At 45.0% G+C, this 16,368-nt stretch overlaps 1 protein-coding gene across 1 annotated transcript in view; it reads right to left on the bottom strand.

Annotated features, from left to right (window-relative positions):
• Positions 1 to 13,787, bottom strand: part of MAGI1 (membrane associated guanylate kinase, WW and PDZ domain containing 1) — a 763,677-nt gene extending 749,890 nt beyond the window's left edge. Inside the window, 1 exon segment of the mRNA XM_049777123.1 lies at positions 13,446 to 13,787. Coding sequence (XP_049633080.1) covers positions 13,446 to 13,767 — 322 coding nt within the window. The 5' untranslated portion in view covers positions 13,768 to 13,787.
• Positions 13,788 to 16,368: the final 2,581 nt, after the last annotated feature.

The raw sequence follows: 16,368 nt of genomic DNA, 5'->3' as shown, positions 1-16,368 counted from the left end.
GAAGGAGCATCCAGCACCAATAGACTGAAAACAAATGAGATTGTGAAGCACAGAGAAGGTTTAGCAAGCAATAAACACCCGCCTTGTAATCATGAGGGCTCCAGTTTAACCCCAAGGCTGCCCTCATGATGTCACAATGACATTCTGGTCATTGTGCTTGCTGGGTGTTATTGAGGGGCTCATACACATCCTTACAGAAATCACAATCCTGGCCACAGTGCTGGCTCATCATTTAATTGTGATTCTCCCAAGGGAGTACACACTTTAGTTGTGATGCTCACATATAACTGGTTGTGAACTAGAGATCCCATCTCTGTTGTGGTGCATGGTGCCCAGACAGCAGAGCAGAGGTAGGAACTGTACTAGAATGTACAGAAAGCCAGAGTGACTCTGGTGAGAGACCTGGGTTCCACTGTGTGAGTTTCACAGGAATAAAGGTGTCCCCAGCATGTACTAGCCCCCTATGTGCAAGGCCCACACCCAGGCATATGTATGACCTCCAGTCAACACAATAACAAAAAAAGAAAGGGAAGGGAGAAAATAGTAACAATAATTTTGTGCATTTATATCTATTTATGTATATTTAAAAGTCTGGTTAACCAGGGAGCATTAGGATCAGAGAGAAGACTCAAAAGGGTAGAGTGTATTCTTTGCATACAGCAATCCCAGGTTCAATTCCCCAGGAAAAAATTGTCCCCTAAGTACCAATACTTGTGCAATAGGCTTCCCCCAAAATTGGAATATTTGTTTCTATGAGGTGGAAGAGTGGATAATGAAGACACACGTTTGGTTTGGTTTAGTTTAGGAGCCACATCTAAGGGCTTACACTTAGCTCTGCACTCAGGGATCACTTCTGGTGGCACTCAGAACATCTGTGGTGGGGGCCGGCGAGGTGGCGCTAGAGGTAAGGTGTCTGCCTTGCAAGCGCAAGCCAAGGAAGGACCGTGGTTCAATCCCCCAGTGCCCCATATGGTCCCCCCAAGCCAGGGGCAATTTCTGAGCACTTAGCTAGGAGTAAACCCTGAGCATCAAATGAGTGTGGTCTGAAAAACCAAAAAAAAAAAAGAACATCTGTGGTATAATGGATCAAACCTGGGTCTTCTACATGCAAGGTAAGCACCCTACCAAAGATATTTGCCCTCTTCCATTTTCCCCTCTCTTTTTCCTCTCTCCCTGCAGACACATTTTTCTTTCATGTAGACATCTCTCTATATATCCATATTGCCCAATATTTAAATCAAAGGAAATTAAATTTCTCCAGAAAAAGAAGTCAACAAGATATTATAACAGGTAAGACATTTGCCTGGCATGAAGTTGACCCAGGTTCAATATCCAGCATCCCATATGGACCCCTATGCACTGCCAGGAGTGATTCCTGAGTGCAGAATCAGGAGTGATCCCTGAGCACAGCCCCTTGTGTGGGCTCTTTACTCACCAAAAATAAAAAAATTCTCTGGGGGAAAAAATACACAGGTCTCTGATTAGAGATTAATAGTCATAGTTATACAAGTTTTTACTGTGCATGCACACACACACACACACACACACACCAAGAGATGTCACTTTTTATGATTTGATCTTGAGTTTTGAATTCTAACCAAGTCACACAGACTTAAACAGGCTGATAGTTATAGGAGGAAATGAACACGATCTTCCTATCAGATGTAAATTCTAACACTTGGCCAAGAATCAAGGTGGCAAAACACTGATTATATAAACCAAGCCAAAGAGTTGCCTTCCATGGCCCTATTACATAAGCAATAAGCTCAATCATTGCACACATCTGGTCAGAATAAAGGCCCTCTAAGACCCTCGACACAATTAATTCAATATTTTCTCTACAGTTCAAAATGCTACAACAATTGGCAGACAACCGTCTTAAATCATCACGGGAAAGTCAGACATATGGCTAAGTATATTTAATATGCCTTTAAAATAAGCCACAGATATTCTAGTCAACAAGATCTTAAGCAAGGATTTTTTTTTTTACTTAGAAGCTATGCCTACTCTTTATCCTCAAAAAAATTTCAATTCAACAAATATTCTTTAGTACCCTCAGAGGGCACGATCACAAAGAGATCTATAACAGTGATGGTGCCTGAAGAAATACATAATCCAATATGGGGGAGAGACATGCAAATCTACGATTATAAAAATATGATTGCAACTTTTGAAAGCAATAATGTTTGTGTTTGAAAATAATAAAGGAGCTGGAGCTATCGTAGAGCAGGTGGGTGTCTGCTTGCACATAATCAACCTGGGTTCAATCTCCTGAACCAGATAGGGTCCTCTCAGCCTGCCAGGGGTAATCCCTGAGTGCAGAACCAAAATAAACCACTGAGCACCACCAGATGAGGCCCCAAAACAAAATAATATGTACCACCAGGTATGAATCCTGGGCATAGAGCCAGGAGTCCAGACCACATCGAGGTGTGACCCCAAAAACAAAAACAAAAAAGTATAGAGAAGTAAAGAATTAACCTTGTTGATAAAAGAGATCAAGGTAAGTAAAAGGTGGCCAATAAGCGGAACTCCTTGAAATTATGCAGCAACATACTGTGTTAATAGATACATCTTTTATTATTTCTATAATTATCATCAATGGGGCTATCTTCAACCTGCCATACAGGGCTGTATTGGCAATGGTTAGCCACATTGGTTGTACAATCCACATTGATGCCCAATAAAAGACTACTTGGGGCTTCCAGCTATGAAGTCAGCACACTGTCTGTTGAACTTTAGAACCAAACATATCTGAATTTAATCTCATCTATGTTCATTGTCTAGGGGCCAGGATAAATTACTTAATCTTTTCAGTCAAAGTGTTCATGGATAAAATGAGAATGAGATCCTCTACCTAGGCAAAAAAGTTAATAGGATTCTCCATGGCCATGTGAGAATAGCAATAAATAAGTGATGATTATTAGTAAACCACCCTAATTCATATCCCTGGTCACAACCATGAAGCTATAACTTAAAGATGAAATTTCTCAACTTCAAACTTATAGCCATTTGGGGCTTTTAATTCTCTGCTGGGAGGCAGTCCATGTATTGCCAGATATTTAGCATCATCCCTCACCTCTGCTCCCTAAATGCCAGGAACACTCAGCCCTCCTGAATCGTAACAACTAAATTTTGACAGACATTGCCAAATGCCCAAAGAATGACATCAGCTTGTGTTCAGACCCAGTGACTTAGTGGACCTCCTTTGTAGGTTTCCTTAGCTCAAATGAAAGATACCAGAGCTGCTATGATAGGGGCATTTCAATAACTTCGATTTAGAAGCCACTAGGACTATGAAATGCTTTGCAAACATTTTCTACTTGAATATTCAGAACCTCCCTATGTAGAACATACTACTTTCATATTCAACTGGTGTAGTGTACCTGAGACCCACCCATTTCTGGGAGGGGTCTTGGGAACTGAATATTAGGTGTAACCTTACCTGCAAGACCCTCCCTTTGGCCCTGAAGATGGCTGAAGTGAGTTAAGACGCAGGGCTAGCCAAGAATGGCCGAATGCTTGAAAGGTTATGAGTAGGCCACACACATGTGGTGGATAGGGCATGAATAAAGTTGTTGCTTCCTGACGCCTGCCTGTGAGTGAGTGATTTCGCGTTTCACCTGGGCCTGGAACTCGCCGGTTCATGGGGTTGCTGAGCCACGTGGCCTGGGATGGCAGAAAGAAATCTATCGCCATCCACCGCCATCCAGCCCCATCGTTAATTATTTCATGCTACAAACTGGCAAAACTGGATTTCTAGGGGGTCAATGTGCACCTGAAAACTCAGTTGAGAAATGACAGAACTTAGACTTGACCCCAACAGACCTGATCCCAAACCCTTATTATACCAAATGTCACTGTCTCTCTAGTATTTCTGATACGAGAGCTCAGACTTGGTGCCAGGAAGATCAGAAAAACTCAGTATCAAGTTCTCAAAGATCATTTTTGCTGGAACTGACCTGCCCAGGGTCCCTGGGAGACTTGTCCTCCTTCTTATGCCTTATTACAACCTGGCACCTGATGACAATCATTAGAACCAATTTGTCAAGAGTGACAATGTGGGAGGTGTTCAGGCAGTTCACATCTCCATCAACACACAGCAAAGTCTAGAGAGTTTCCTTACTTGTTTGAACTAAACCAGTCACGACCTTTCATAAAATCGTCAACGAATCATGCAGAAAAATGATGGACTTTTTTTTTTCTTTAGAGCTGAAAAACTCTTCAGGGAACTGTGTACCACAGTCTCCATCTCTCATGATAATTCTTTCTTCTATCCAAGAGGTTTCAAATGGGAAACAGTCATACAATAACAGAAACTAGCATTTATTGAACACCCACAATATGCCAGGCACTGCCAGGAGGCTTACTTAAATCTTATTTCATTCCCCCTTCAGCCCTAGGACGTAGGTATCCTTACCATGCCTATTTGCAGAGATATCATTATTCTCCACATTTTCAAAAATTCCAGCACCAACAGGTAAAGACTCTCACCCTGAGCCTCCAACTACTCAGCTGGAAAACCTAGATTCTGATCCATGCTGGCCTGAGTCCCCATCTAAGAACCTTAGAACATCAACCAATTGATATTTGTGGGTTACTTTAGATGCAACACTGCAATCCTGCTAACACTGTACATAGCAATAATTTTGAAACATGGCTTATAAACAGGACATTATTGCCTTTTAATTGCACCATCATGCCACTGCCTATAAAGAGAGCTTAAGTCTTGTCTCATAATGAACTAAAAGATTAGGCTTATTGTGGTAACATAACCACATCCCATTAAAGGTGTACATAATGCCTCATCAGCAACAATGGAGGCATTGACACCTTAGCAGAGAGAAAGTAATTCTGATGTTATTCACTCTTTTGACAATGGAGATGGTAACTGAAAGTCTGGGTGCACTGATGAAAATGCCCAGAACATCTCACAGTGCACTTATGGATGAGAGAAAGCTTACAAAATTCTGATACCATTAGCACAGAACTGTTCTAAACTGCTATATCCAGACCCATTGACCAGGAATGTTCACTGTCTTCAAGAACATTCCCAAAACAATCCATTTATCTTCTAGCCCTGGTCATAGACTACCAATGTTGATCCCCTCTCAAGTATGTGAACCATCACTGATTGCCTACATTTTCCTAGAGACTTTCCAAGATGGCAGCATTGGGAGAACTGAACTCTGAAGATATTTGTTTTCATTCTAGATTGGACAGCTGAAGTTCAGCAAATACTTGAGCAATTATGCATAAAGCATTGTTGTTGGTACTAGAGAGACAGAGAAGGAGACAGAGAAGAGAATCAACAACAAATATATAAAAATATATTTATATAAAATATAAATTTTATATAAGTATAAAATTTATATTTTAGGGAGAAAAAGTAGGAATTTACTTTGAAATAATCTATGTACTATGGAGCTTTTCTTTTCTTTTTTATGATTTTTGCTTTTTTTTTTTTTTTGGGCCACACTCAGCGGTGCTCAGGGATTACTCCTGGCTCTGGGCTCATAAATCTCTTCTGGTAGTCTCAAAGAGCCATACGGGATGCCAAGGATCAAACCTAGGTTGGCCATATGCAAGGCAAATGCCTTGCCCACTGTGCTATCACTCTGGCCCCCAAATTTTGCTTAAAGAAAGGAAATGACAGAGTGTAATCATTAGTAGTAGTGCAGAGTGTTAAATAATGTGATCACAGGAAGCATACCTGAGAAGATTTCAGTGGAAAGATATAAATATCGTTTTGATATGAATAAGCAGACCATACTACAGAAAAGAGAAAGATGATCACTGAGCAGCTTATAGGGGTCACTGGAAAGACTTTGACCTTCACTATAAAATAGGAACTAGAGAAATGATCAGAGAACCGATCACTCTATTCCTTTCTTAGTGAAAAGATTATTTACTATGGAATCATAAAGACAATGTTCCAATTACATTTTCCAATTTGGCTGCAGTTCTTCAAGAGAGTTGCCATCCCAAACCCAATGGACCAGCATAGTCTAAAGAAGCTAATAGGAAAAGTGTGTCCCTGACCTCTGGGGATTCAGCTATGGCAAAAACAAATTCAGAAGAAACATTCCATCAATGCATACAGCATAGGGAAACAGTTCAGCAAACCTCCAGTGTTTGTGGGGTATTTCTCAAGGTTATAGATCTCACATATGAGCTGCATAAAGACAGGCAGGAATGCAGTAACCTATTTTTTTAGGAAGTAAATGTCAGACCTTAACGAATTTGACAGCCATTATTCTCATTGTATACAAAATCAGTATATTCTGTTACTCATATATACAAACTCAAGAACGGGGCCACTACCATCAGAAACTGGGTTTTGTATTAAATAACCATCGTTTATAAAGGAACATCCTTCATGTAAACCCCTGTGGTAAGAAAATGTCAGAATGTTTTCTCTTATAAACCACAAATTCCCCTTAGTGGCTATCATCAATTCTGCTATCTGAAACTAGCTGGATAATGAATGCCAACGAATGCAGTGAGCCAACTGTATGCCACTGTATCATAAGGTCAAGTCATCTATTTTTAAATAACACAGCCAGTGGCAAAGGGTGTCCACTGGAAACAATGGGCAACTTGGAACGCCTGTCCTTGCATTGCTTTTTGTAAAAGCTGTGGAATGCTCCACAGTGTAAACTAAAAATATCCTTTAGAGAGTGGTCTTTGGGTACCATGGACAAAAACATTGAATGTTTTGATTGAATGTTGAAAGTTTAAGTTTTAAAAGAAAAATCAGATATAAACACAAAGCATAATTTAAGACCAAGAGAGGACAAAAGTCAGACTGTTCTTTGTAGCAAAAGTGTCCTCATGTTAGCTGAAAAAATTGTAGACAGACAGGGATGCTGCTACAAGAAAACAGAAGTGAAGTGTTATTCTTAAAGATGCTGACACAGAGCAGGTCTCACATCACCAGAAAACAGAAAAGCCCTCATCAATTCTGCCTTTGTAAAAGTGAAATGCTGTCTTTTAAACTCCAGGAAAGTCAACAGGTAATTCGTTAATTACTGCTATTCATTTATTCTTATCTGGTCATAAATTTTTAGAACCAACTGACTAGAAGATCTAGTGATGAGAAAATGAATATATTAGGATTCAAAGTGAGAGAAATAAAAAAATGCAAAAAGAAAAGAGAGTAACAATATGGCAGGTGAGCTTGTCAGCACTGATCATCAAAGAAATGATAATGGAAAATTCTTTCAATCTCGAGCCTATTTAGTGAGCAACTATGACTTGCCGGAACTACTAAAGTCCTGGGGCAAGGAGTGAACAAGAAAATCAACTTAGTTTTCACGTACCACATTATACAGGGGAGAAACAGTAAAGCACAAGATTTTATGGATTTGGAAGGAGGCGATAATAACAGGAAATGGAGTTGGGGCAAGCTAATACTTGGTGGGGAGAATCAATGATAACATCTCTTCTCAACTCCAGTAACACTCCAGAACAGGATCTCCCTTCTACTGAAGCTGGTTGCTGCTAACTCTACAGAGAACCCAACCTTGTAGAAAGAAAGAGAAAGCAAGCCAGGGCCGGAGAGATAGCATGGAGGTAAGGCGTTTGCCTTGCGTGCAGAAGGTTGATGGTTCGAATCCCAGCATCCCATATGGTCTCCTGAGCCTACCAGGAGCGATTTCTGAGCATAGAGCCAGGAGTAATCCCTGAGCACTGCTGGGTGTGACCCAAAAATAAATAAATAGAGAGAGAGAGAGAGAGAGAGAGAGAGAGAGAGAGAGAGAGAGAGAGAGAGAGAGAGAGAGAGAGAGCACGAGAGCAAGCCATATGGAATCCTAAAACAGGACTGGACAGAAAGGCAATAGAGGTAAGGTTTACAGTTTTAAAATAAGAACAGAATTACTTCATAACAGTATAATGATAAAATATTCCAACCGGTCAAAATAGAAACCTAAACAAAATCAAAATAAAATCCTCCCCAAAGCTCAGATGTGTTCCTAATTCACTCAGTAGAGCAGGAAGTAAGATATGGAGGATGCTGTGGCTTCAAATTATATCTTATTTATTATTTTGTTCTCTCTGGAAAAAAAAAAGTGGAGGAACAAGTTTGGTTCCTGGATAATTTGCAAAACCACAGGCTTCACCTATAAAAATGGTCAAGTATGACCCATAATATACCCATTTGGGAAACTACAATCACACCATTTTAAACCCTTCAGAGTCTGGGTTATTCAAGGAATCCCAGGAAGATGAACTTGAAGGAACACCTCCACTTTATTTCTGGCATGAAGAAACTTGGACCCAAAGGAGAGACTTGCTGGAGATAGCAGGTGATGACAGCACTAGTCAGAGTAGCTTGTTTTGGAATCCAAGTGCAATGTGCCATTCACTGGATGCCACAGTCTCAGTGTCACTATATAGCCTAAGGCAGTGGTTCCAAAAACTTGAGCAAGCACAACAATCACCTGAGGGCTTATTAAAAACACCCCTATGGCTCCACTCTCTCTCCAAAACACACCCATCCTCACCCCACCAGTTTTGACATGAGCTGACCAAGGAAGAGCTCCTGGGATTTGCATATCTCATCATTTCTGAGAAGAGGCTGTCACTGGTCTAAGGACCCCACTTTAAGACTCACTGATCCAAGATGTAGGAGCCTGGGTTTCTGAATCCAATATAGCAAAATTATAGCTCTACTTGTTGCCCTCAATGGCCTTTAGAAAAGTCACCCAGAGCCAGAGAGATAGCACAGTGGTAGAGCATTTGCCTTGCACGCGGCCAACCCCAGATGGTCCTCGGTTTGATTCCCAGCATCCCATACGGTCCCAGGAGCTTGCCAGGAACAATTTCTGAGCACAGAGCCAGGAATAAACCCTGAGCACTGCAGGGTGTGACCCAAAAGCCAAAAAGAAAAGAGAGGGGAAGGGAAGGAAAGAGAAGGGAAGGGAAGGGAGAGAAAGGGAGGGGAGGGGAGGGGAGGGGAGGGGAGGGGAGGGGAGGGGAGCGGAGGGGAGGGGAGGGAAGGGAAGGGAAGGGAAGGGAAGGGAAGGGAAGGGAAGGGAAGGGAAGGGAAGGGAAGGGAAGGGAAGGGAAGGGAAGGGAAGGGAAGGGAAGGGAAGGGAAGGGAAGGGAAGGGAAGGGAAGGGAAGGGAAGGGAAGGGAAGGATCACCAAAGTTTCCGACTTGAGACACATGAGACCAATAATGAAGGCTTCTGTACAAAATGTTCAAAAATCACCAGCTTAACAAATGGATCGTTCTAGGTCTGATGCTCAGTAAAAAGCAGAATCCCTATACCAATGTTTCCTTAATTCCCTTTTTACTTTCCCTACATATGTTGAAATAGCTAACTTATAAAATACACACAGATTCAAGATTGGCAATGAATACGGGGTAAGTGAAGCATGTATAAGAGCATTAGTCTTAAGAGCCAAAAGAGATAATCAATCAACAAGCAAAAAGCTAAAACTGATAGATCTGTATAGTGGAACTTTGCTCTACAATAAAAGAGGACAATATTAGACACAATGACATAAAATCTCCAAAATGTAGAGTGAAAAAATAAAGATGCATCTTGCATTACTTTATTTACAGAAAGTTCAAAAACAGACAAAACCTAGTCCATGGTCAGAAATAAATTGAACTGTCTCTGGGGAAGGGAGGGAAGCTGAATGGAAAGTGCCATGAGAGAAATCTCTGAGGTGATGGAAATGTTCTCTATTTTGATTTGAGTTAAGATATTTTTGGTTTGGTTTTGGGCTATGCTCAGAGATTACTCCCTATTCTGTGCTTAAGGATCATTCCTAGCAAGGTTTAGAGGACCATATATGGTGAGAGGGATTGAACCTGGGTGAGTCACAAGCAAGGCAAATGCCTTAACCACTGTACTCTCTCTTTGATCTTATCTGGATTAAGATGAGCATTGGTCAAAATTCATCAGACTATTTTACCGTAGTCAAATATATACTGATGAGGTATATAAAATAGGACTTTATATAGCATATATAATAATTGTATTTGGCACTATGTTGCTGACTTCTACATCTAAAATGAACCAACTCCAATCTGGTAAATCTGTTTGGCTTGCTTTCTTCACAATCCATTCCTGCTTCATATAATACCATTTGCTATGGACTATTTTGGTCTGTGCCTCTTTCCAGAGAACTGCCATGAAATAGAAACGGCAGAATATTCTCCCATAAGAAGACCGTGACATTTCCATACAGACAGCACACACAGTGACCCATGTCTGTGGGAGTGGCGCTAGGGAACAGACAAGACAGAAGTCACATTTTCTTTTACCAAGTATGAACCTACCTAATATGATTAATATACAGATAATGAAGACACTGTCAGGACATATCTGTCATATCATATAAATTACAATCTCCAGGGATTTAAGCAGTAGTAAGAGGGTAAGTAATGAGAGGGTAAGGTGCTTGCTTTACAGGCAGCCAACCCAGGTTCAAAACCCCAACATCCCCTATGGTCCCCAAAGGTCACTGGAAGTGATTCCTGAGTAGAGCGCCATGAGTAACCCCTGAACATCTCTGGGTATGACCCATAAAACAAAGTAAAGAAAGAAAGTAAATTATATTCTCCATACAATATCTAAGGGGAAATGCTTTCCAGTGGCATGTTTATGAATGAAAAAGCTAGAAGAGCTAATTAAATTGAGTTCATAATCAGCAGCATTCTAATGGAGGTTGGAGGTGCAGAGGGAGGTCCAGGCCATTTGAGAACCCCCCCCCCCATTCACATTTTTATTCTATCTCCTCACAAGTAAAACAGGTAGATTTGCTTGTGTGAAAATGCATAATCACTCCTGTACAGCATACAGAACATTTCTGGGTAAAGAAATACAAGTTTCCTTCTAACCCAGAGATGTCTCAGTGCAAACCCATTTCATTTGATGAATCTATCCTAAGAACTAAGAGGAAGCCATCCTGGAACACTGACTTAGTTCACTGAGGTGCTTCTGTCAGATACAATGTCCTGCACATTAAAGATAAAGACTCATTAGATGCTGACAGAGATGAAGTGCTCTTTCCCATTCTTCCTCCAGCTCATTCTCTAAAGAGGCCTAGGGCCGAAGTTGCTCCATCAAATATCTCCTTCTTTCTATCCTTCCTTTTTTTACTTCTCCTTCCTTTCTTTCTTCCTCTTTTCCTCCTACTTCCTTCCTTCCTCCCTCCCTCCCTTCCTCTTTTCCTTCCTTCCTTCCTTCCTTCCTTCCTTCCTTCCTTCCTTCCTTCCTTCCTTCCTTCCTTCCACAATTGTTTATGCTCAGGCCTCCTGGCTCTGTGCTCAAGGATCACTCTTAGTGTACTTAAAGAACCATGTGGGGTACCCAAGGGATCGAACCCAGGTCAGCCATGTGCAAACCACGTTGCCTACCTGTTACACTATCACTCTGTAGGCTAAGAATTAAGTAACTGTTGAAATACAACACTAATAGTCTTTGTGCCAGGTCCTGGTCAGTATGTTTTCCACCTATTACCTTATGTAATATCCACAAAAAAGCCAGTTAAAGGGCAAGAGAGATAGCTCAATGGGCTGAAGGGCATGCTTTGTTTGTGGGAGGCCAGGCCTGGGTGAATCCCAGAACTGATGGCCCTCCAGGCACTGCTGAGGAGCAACCTCTGAGCACTGTGCCAGGAGTACTATCCAAGAACATTGGGTGTGACCCAAAAATAAGAAAAGAAGTCATTTTATAGCTGAGGCCACATTCTCAGGTAAGGCAAACTGTTGGACCTCAAGCAATGCCTGGAGATATATGCCGAGAAGGGACAGTTTGCTTTCAAAACAGTTTAATATATATATATATATATATATATATATATATATATATATATAAAATGTTACTAGTTATATGTTACTTGTTATATATATGTTACTATATATAACATAACATACTATATATGTTACTAGTTATATATGTATATACATATATATGTAGCAGGATGTAACTCACAGGTCAGAGCAATAAACCTACAAAGTACACATTTAAGCAACACCCAGAAGAGGAAGAACTATTGTTTATTCTTCCAGAGAGGATGCTGGAAGGCTTCTTGTTAAAGTGTCTTAAATGGAGTCTATAGTCATAGACGGAAGGAACTCTGACATCAGCCCCTCTGCTCCGAAGGCTTCCACAAGAGCCATCTACCAACTACTCACCCAGCCATACCTCCTTCCTTTTCATCTGGAAGAGGCATGTTTCAGGGGAGGACCAACTCAGCTCAGCTCAGCTCAGCTCAGTCCTCTCTTCCTTTGACACATTTCTCCAGCTGCCACTCACCCCTCTAGGCCGGCAGGCACATATGGTAGCTTTTCACCACGCTCAACTCTGCCACCTCCTTTAATGCTTTCATGGGTGTGGGGAGGAGGGGAGAGTTGGCCTCATGGCTTTAGTCCTGCAAGGGATTATTCTTTTAAGGAAATCTAATCTATCAGAGTGTCAGGGACAAGTCTCCTGCCAGCACCAAACTGATACAAAAGTCCTCCCCCCCCCCACCAGTTCCAAAAGGTATCTTTTAGGAAGCAATCAACACCAGCACAGAGAGAGACAGAGACATCAGAGAGAATGTGCTTCCACTTCCTTCTCCCAAGTCAACACACATTCCAAAGGGTCTTTCCACAACACCTCTTCTTCCTCTGAGGTGCTTGCGACTCAGCAGCCGAGATCAAACTCTCATCTCTCCTGTCTGAGCGACCTTGGGCAAGTAACAAGCCAAGTCGGTTTCAATTTCCTTATCGTCCGATGGGTTTTATTGCAACTCAAAGTATGACAGTGCAAATCAAACATTCGCATAACCAGTGACCGCTGCGGGTATTTGGGTAAACTTGGGCTACTTTCACACTTGAGAAACAGCCCTTCTCCCCCCTCCACCCCGCCTTGGGCTGGGTCTCACCAGCAGAGACATGCCTCAGCCAGCTGTGCAGAGCATGCAGGATCCTGGGGCAGCTGGATTGGGCAGCGCCATGTGGTCATTCACCGACCCACCTGGAGGGGTACAGGGTGAGCAAAACTCCTCGTCCAAACCCACTCTCCAGATATCAGAATCAGACAAGTTGGCTTAAAGGCGGCAGCTGCCACGGTCTCCCCAAGATGCCAGGAGAGAAAGAGCGAGCGAGAGAGCAATCGCCTAGCTCTGGCCTCAGTTTCCCCCCCAACCATCTTCCATCCAGACCTAGCTGGGCAGGCCAAACTCGGGGCGGCTGCAGTCACAGGTTGGCACAGAAGACCTGCAAGAGTCTCCAGCCTTTCCCTGGGCACAAGAAGCCCCGATGCACCCCCATGCAGGTGGGCAAAAGCCTCCCCCCCAAAACTCTGCGTCTTGCCTTGCTCAACCTCCAGGCGCTCGGCCTCAACTTCCCCTCGGCCTTGGAAAGCGGGAAATCGGGCGGGAAGCAGAGTGGGGGGGACTCTGCCAGATGTTCCCCCTTTTCGGGGTGCCCCGTCTTACCTGGTCGGACGGCCTTGAAGGTGACGGCCTCCCTGCAGCTGTCGATGACCCCCAACACGTCGTAGCGGGGCAAGCCCGACACCCGCACCCCCTGCACTTCCAAAAGCAATTCTCCTGCGCTCAGCTTCGGGCCCTCGCCGGCTCCAGCTCCGTCTCCGTCTCCGTCTCCGGGGAGCCCTAACGCCGCTCCGACGTAGGGAAACTCCCCATGCTCCGCGCCCCCCAGCACCGTCACCCCAAAATCGCCCCGGGGTCCCCTCTTCACGGTGCAGTCGTGAACCTTGCTAGTCCAGTGGTTCTTCTTCTGGACCACTTTCGACATGATGAGGCGCTGCAACCCCCCCCAAAAAAGGAACCCTAAAAGAAAACAGGTGCCCCTCCCCAAAGCAAATTGCACCCCCGAGCACCCGAGGGGGTCAAGGCAGGGACATCGCCTCCCGCAAATGCAACCGCGGGAGGGAAAAACTGGGAGCCTGGATCCCCGCACGCGCGCCCCGCGCACTCAAGCCATCATCGGGCGAACTTTCTGGGCGTCCCCGCCAGCCCCGCACGGGCGCCCCAGCTTTGTCCGCATTCCGGGCGTCTTGGTCCACGTTCCTGCGCGCGGCCAAGCTGCCCGGGACCAGAGTCCACTCTCAAGCCGCTCAGGTTACTTTTGGCTCCTTCCTTCCTTCCTTCCTTCCTTTCCTCCTTCTTTCCTTCCTTCCTTCCTTCCTCCCTCTTGCAAGTGCGGCTTCTCCTCTTGCAAGCCAGTTGCTGGGAGCCCCGGGGACGCGGTTGGCCGCGCGGGGCCGGGGTGGGCGGGCGGGGGCGGCGCGGAGGGAAGTTGCCCGCTGCGGCCCCTTTAAGCGGCCACAAAGGCTCGGCTTGTTTTGTTCCCGTTCATTCTCCGCCGCGCCGCCGAGCGCCGCGACCGGCTGGAGTGGGGCGCGTGCGCATGCGCCCCGCAGCCTCCGGACGGCCGGCCCACCCCGCCCCTGGTGCCCGGGGTTGGGAAAGAGTCCTCGGCGCTGCCCGGCGGGTCCTAAAGCCGACCTCCACGGGAGAGGTCTGGCTGTAGAGCTTCGCCCTCCCGGGACGCCCCTCGCGTCCCTCCCTTTCTTTATTGGTCTCTACTGGGCAAGTCCCTGGGACGGGGGGGACTTGCCCGCGCTTCGTGCTCCGGTCGTTCGCGACTTTGGGGAGTGTGCAGGATCGAGTTTTGGGGTTAAATAAAAACTATTTCCAACAGGTGGGGGGGTTCGGGACCTGGAGCGGGGTTCAGCCCCAGGCCTTTGGGGACCCCCGGGGACGAATCGGTGGAGGCTCTCTGGCCTCCCACTCTACACTCAAATCCTTTCTCTCTCCCTCTCTTCTCCCTCTCTTCGCTCTCTCTCTTTCTCTCTCTGTCCTCTCTCTGTCTCTCTCTGTCTCTGTCTGTCTGTCTGTCTGTCTGTGTGTCTGTCTATCTGTCTGTGTGTCTGTCTGTCTGTGTGTCTGTCTGTCTGTCTCTCTCTCTCTCTCTCTCTCTCTCTCTCTCTCTCTCTCTCTCCTTGGATTGGCAAACTCTTGCATTGCCAATCACAATCTGTGTATGTGTGTGTATGTGTGTGTGTGTGTGTGTGTACTGCTAAGAAATGTACTACAACCTAGGGGCTTGAGGGACAAAGTAATTGTGCATGTGTTTTGTTTTACTTTTTTAATGGTTTTTTTTGGCTGAAAATTCAAAATTAAGGTGTCAGCAAGGGGATTTCTTTTGGGAATTCTGTTTATGGGTGGTTGCCTTCCCCCCTGTAACTTCACCTTGTCCTTTCTTTGCATCTTTGTCTTCAAATAAAATAAAAAATATAAAATAATAAAAAAGCAACTTGTTTCTTCTCCATTCACCCCCCCCCACGTATATCCAGCTTCTCTCTCTCTTTCTCTTCTCTCTTCTCTTCTCTTCTCTTTCTTTCTCTTCTCTCTTCTCTTCTCTTCTCTTCTCTTCTCTTCTCTCTCTCTTCTCTTCTCTTCTCTTCTTTCTTTCTCTTCTCTCTTCTCTTCTCTCTCTCTCTCTCTCTCTCTCTCTCTCTCTCTCTCTCTCTCTCTCTCTCTCTCTCTCTCTCTCTCTCTCTCATTAGCGGTGGCGCTAAAGGTAAGGTGCCTGCCTTGCCTGCGCTAGCCTTGGACGGACCACGGTTCGATCCCCCGGCGTCCCATATGGTCCCCCAAGCCAGGAACAACTTCTGAGTGCATAGCCAGGAGTAACCCCTGAGCGTTACCGGGTGTGGCCCAAAAACCAAAAAAAAAAAAAAAAAAATTTGGAAAACACAAGGAAAACTGATAGGCGTGCTTAGTAAACCCGAAGTCTTAGCTCAGAGGGGTTCAGGTCTTTAAACCCCATCCCACCCACACCCCCAAATCTCGCCTTTTAAATGCCTTAGCAGCCGCCGCCACCACCCCTCTCGGGCGTGCCAGCTCTCTTCCCCGGGAGCATGAGCCCTGGGCGGAGCAGGGAGAGCCAGGCGCCCTCCGGCCAGGAGCTCTGTCTGGCTCATCTCTGGCCGGGGTTCTGCTCCTGAGCCCGCTGGACCTAGGGGTGTGTGTGCTGCTTGGGGTCACTGCAGACTCGGGGCCGCCCCGGGGCTGGGACTGAGCGTGCTTTGCTCCCCAAGAGGTTGCAGAACCTGCTAGGCGGCTGCAGACTGAGGCCTGGTCAGCCCTCAAAGTTACCGCTTCAAAGACTCCCCACAATAGTCTTGGGGGCTGCAGTCACCCAAGCAACACTTTTGCTCTGTGGCTTGTGACTTGTTGGTTTGTTTTTGTCTTGGAAAAGAGCCCAAGGCTAAGGGAGATGAATGCGAGGAACCCCATCAAAGGATTGGGGGGTTTCAGATTGGAGTTGAAAACTGGGCTTCGGGGTCTCGCTTCCCCCAGGCCCAATTTCAGGTGACCTTGAACAAGC

This window comes from Suncus etruscus, chromosome 7 (assembly GCF_024139225.1).
Source record: "Suncus etruscus isolate mSunEtr1 chromosome 7, mSunEtr1.pri.cur, whole genome shotgun sequence".
Lineage (NCBI taxonomy): Eukaryota > Metazoa > Chordata > Mammalia > Eulipotyphla > Soricidae > Suncus > Suncus etruscus.
This window is presented reverse-complemented; position numbering and strand designations above follow the sequence as displayed.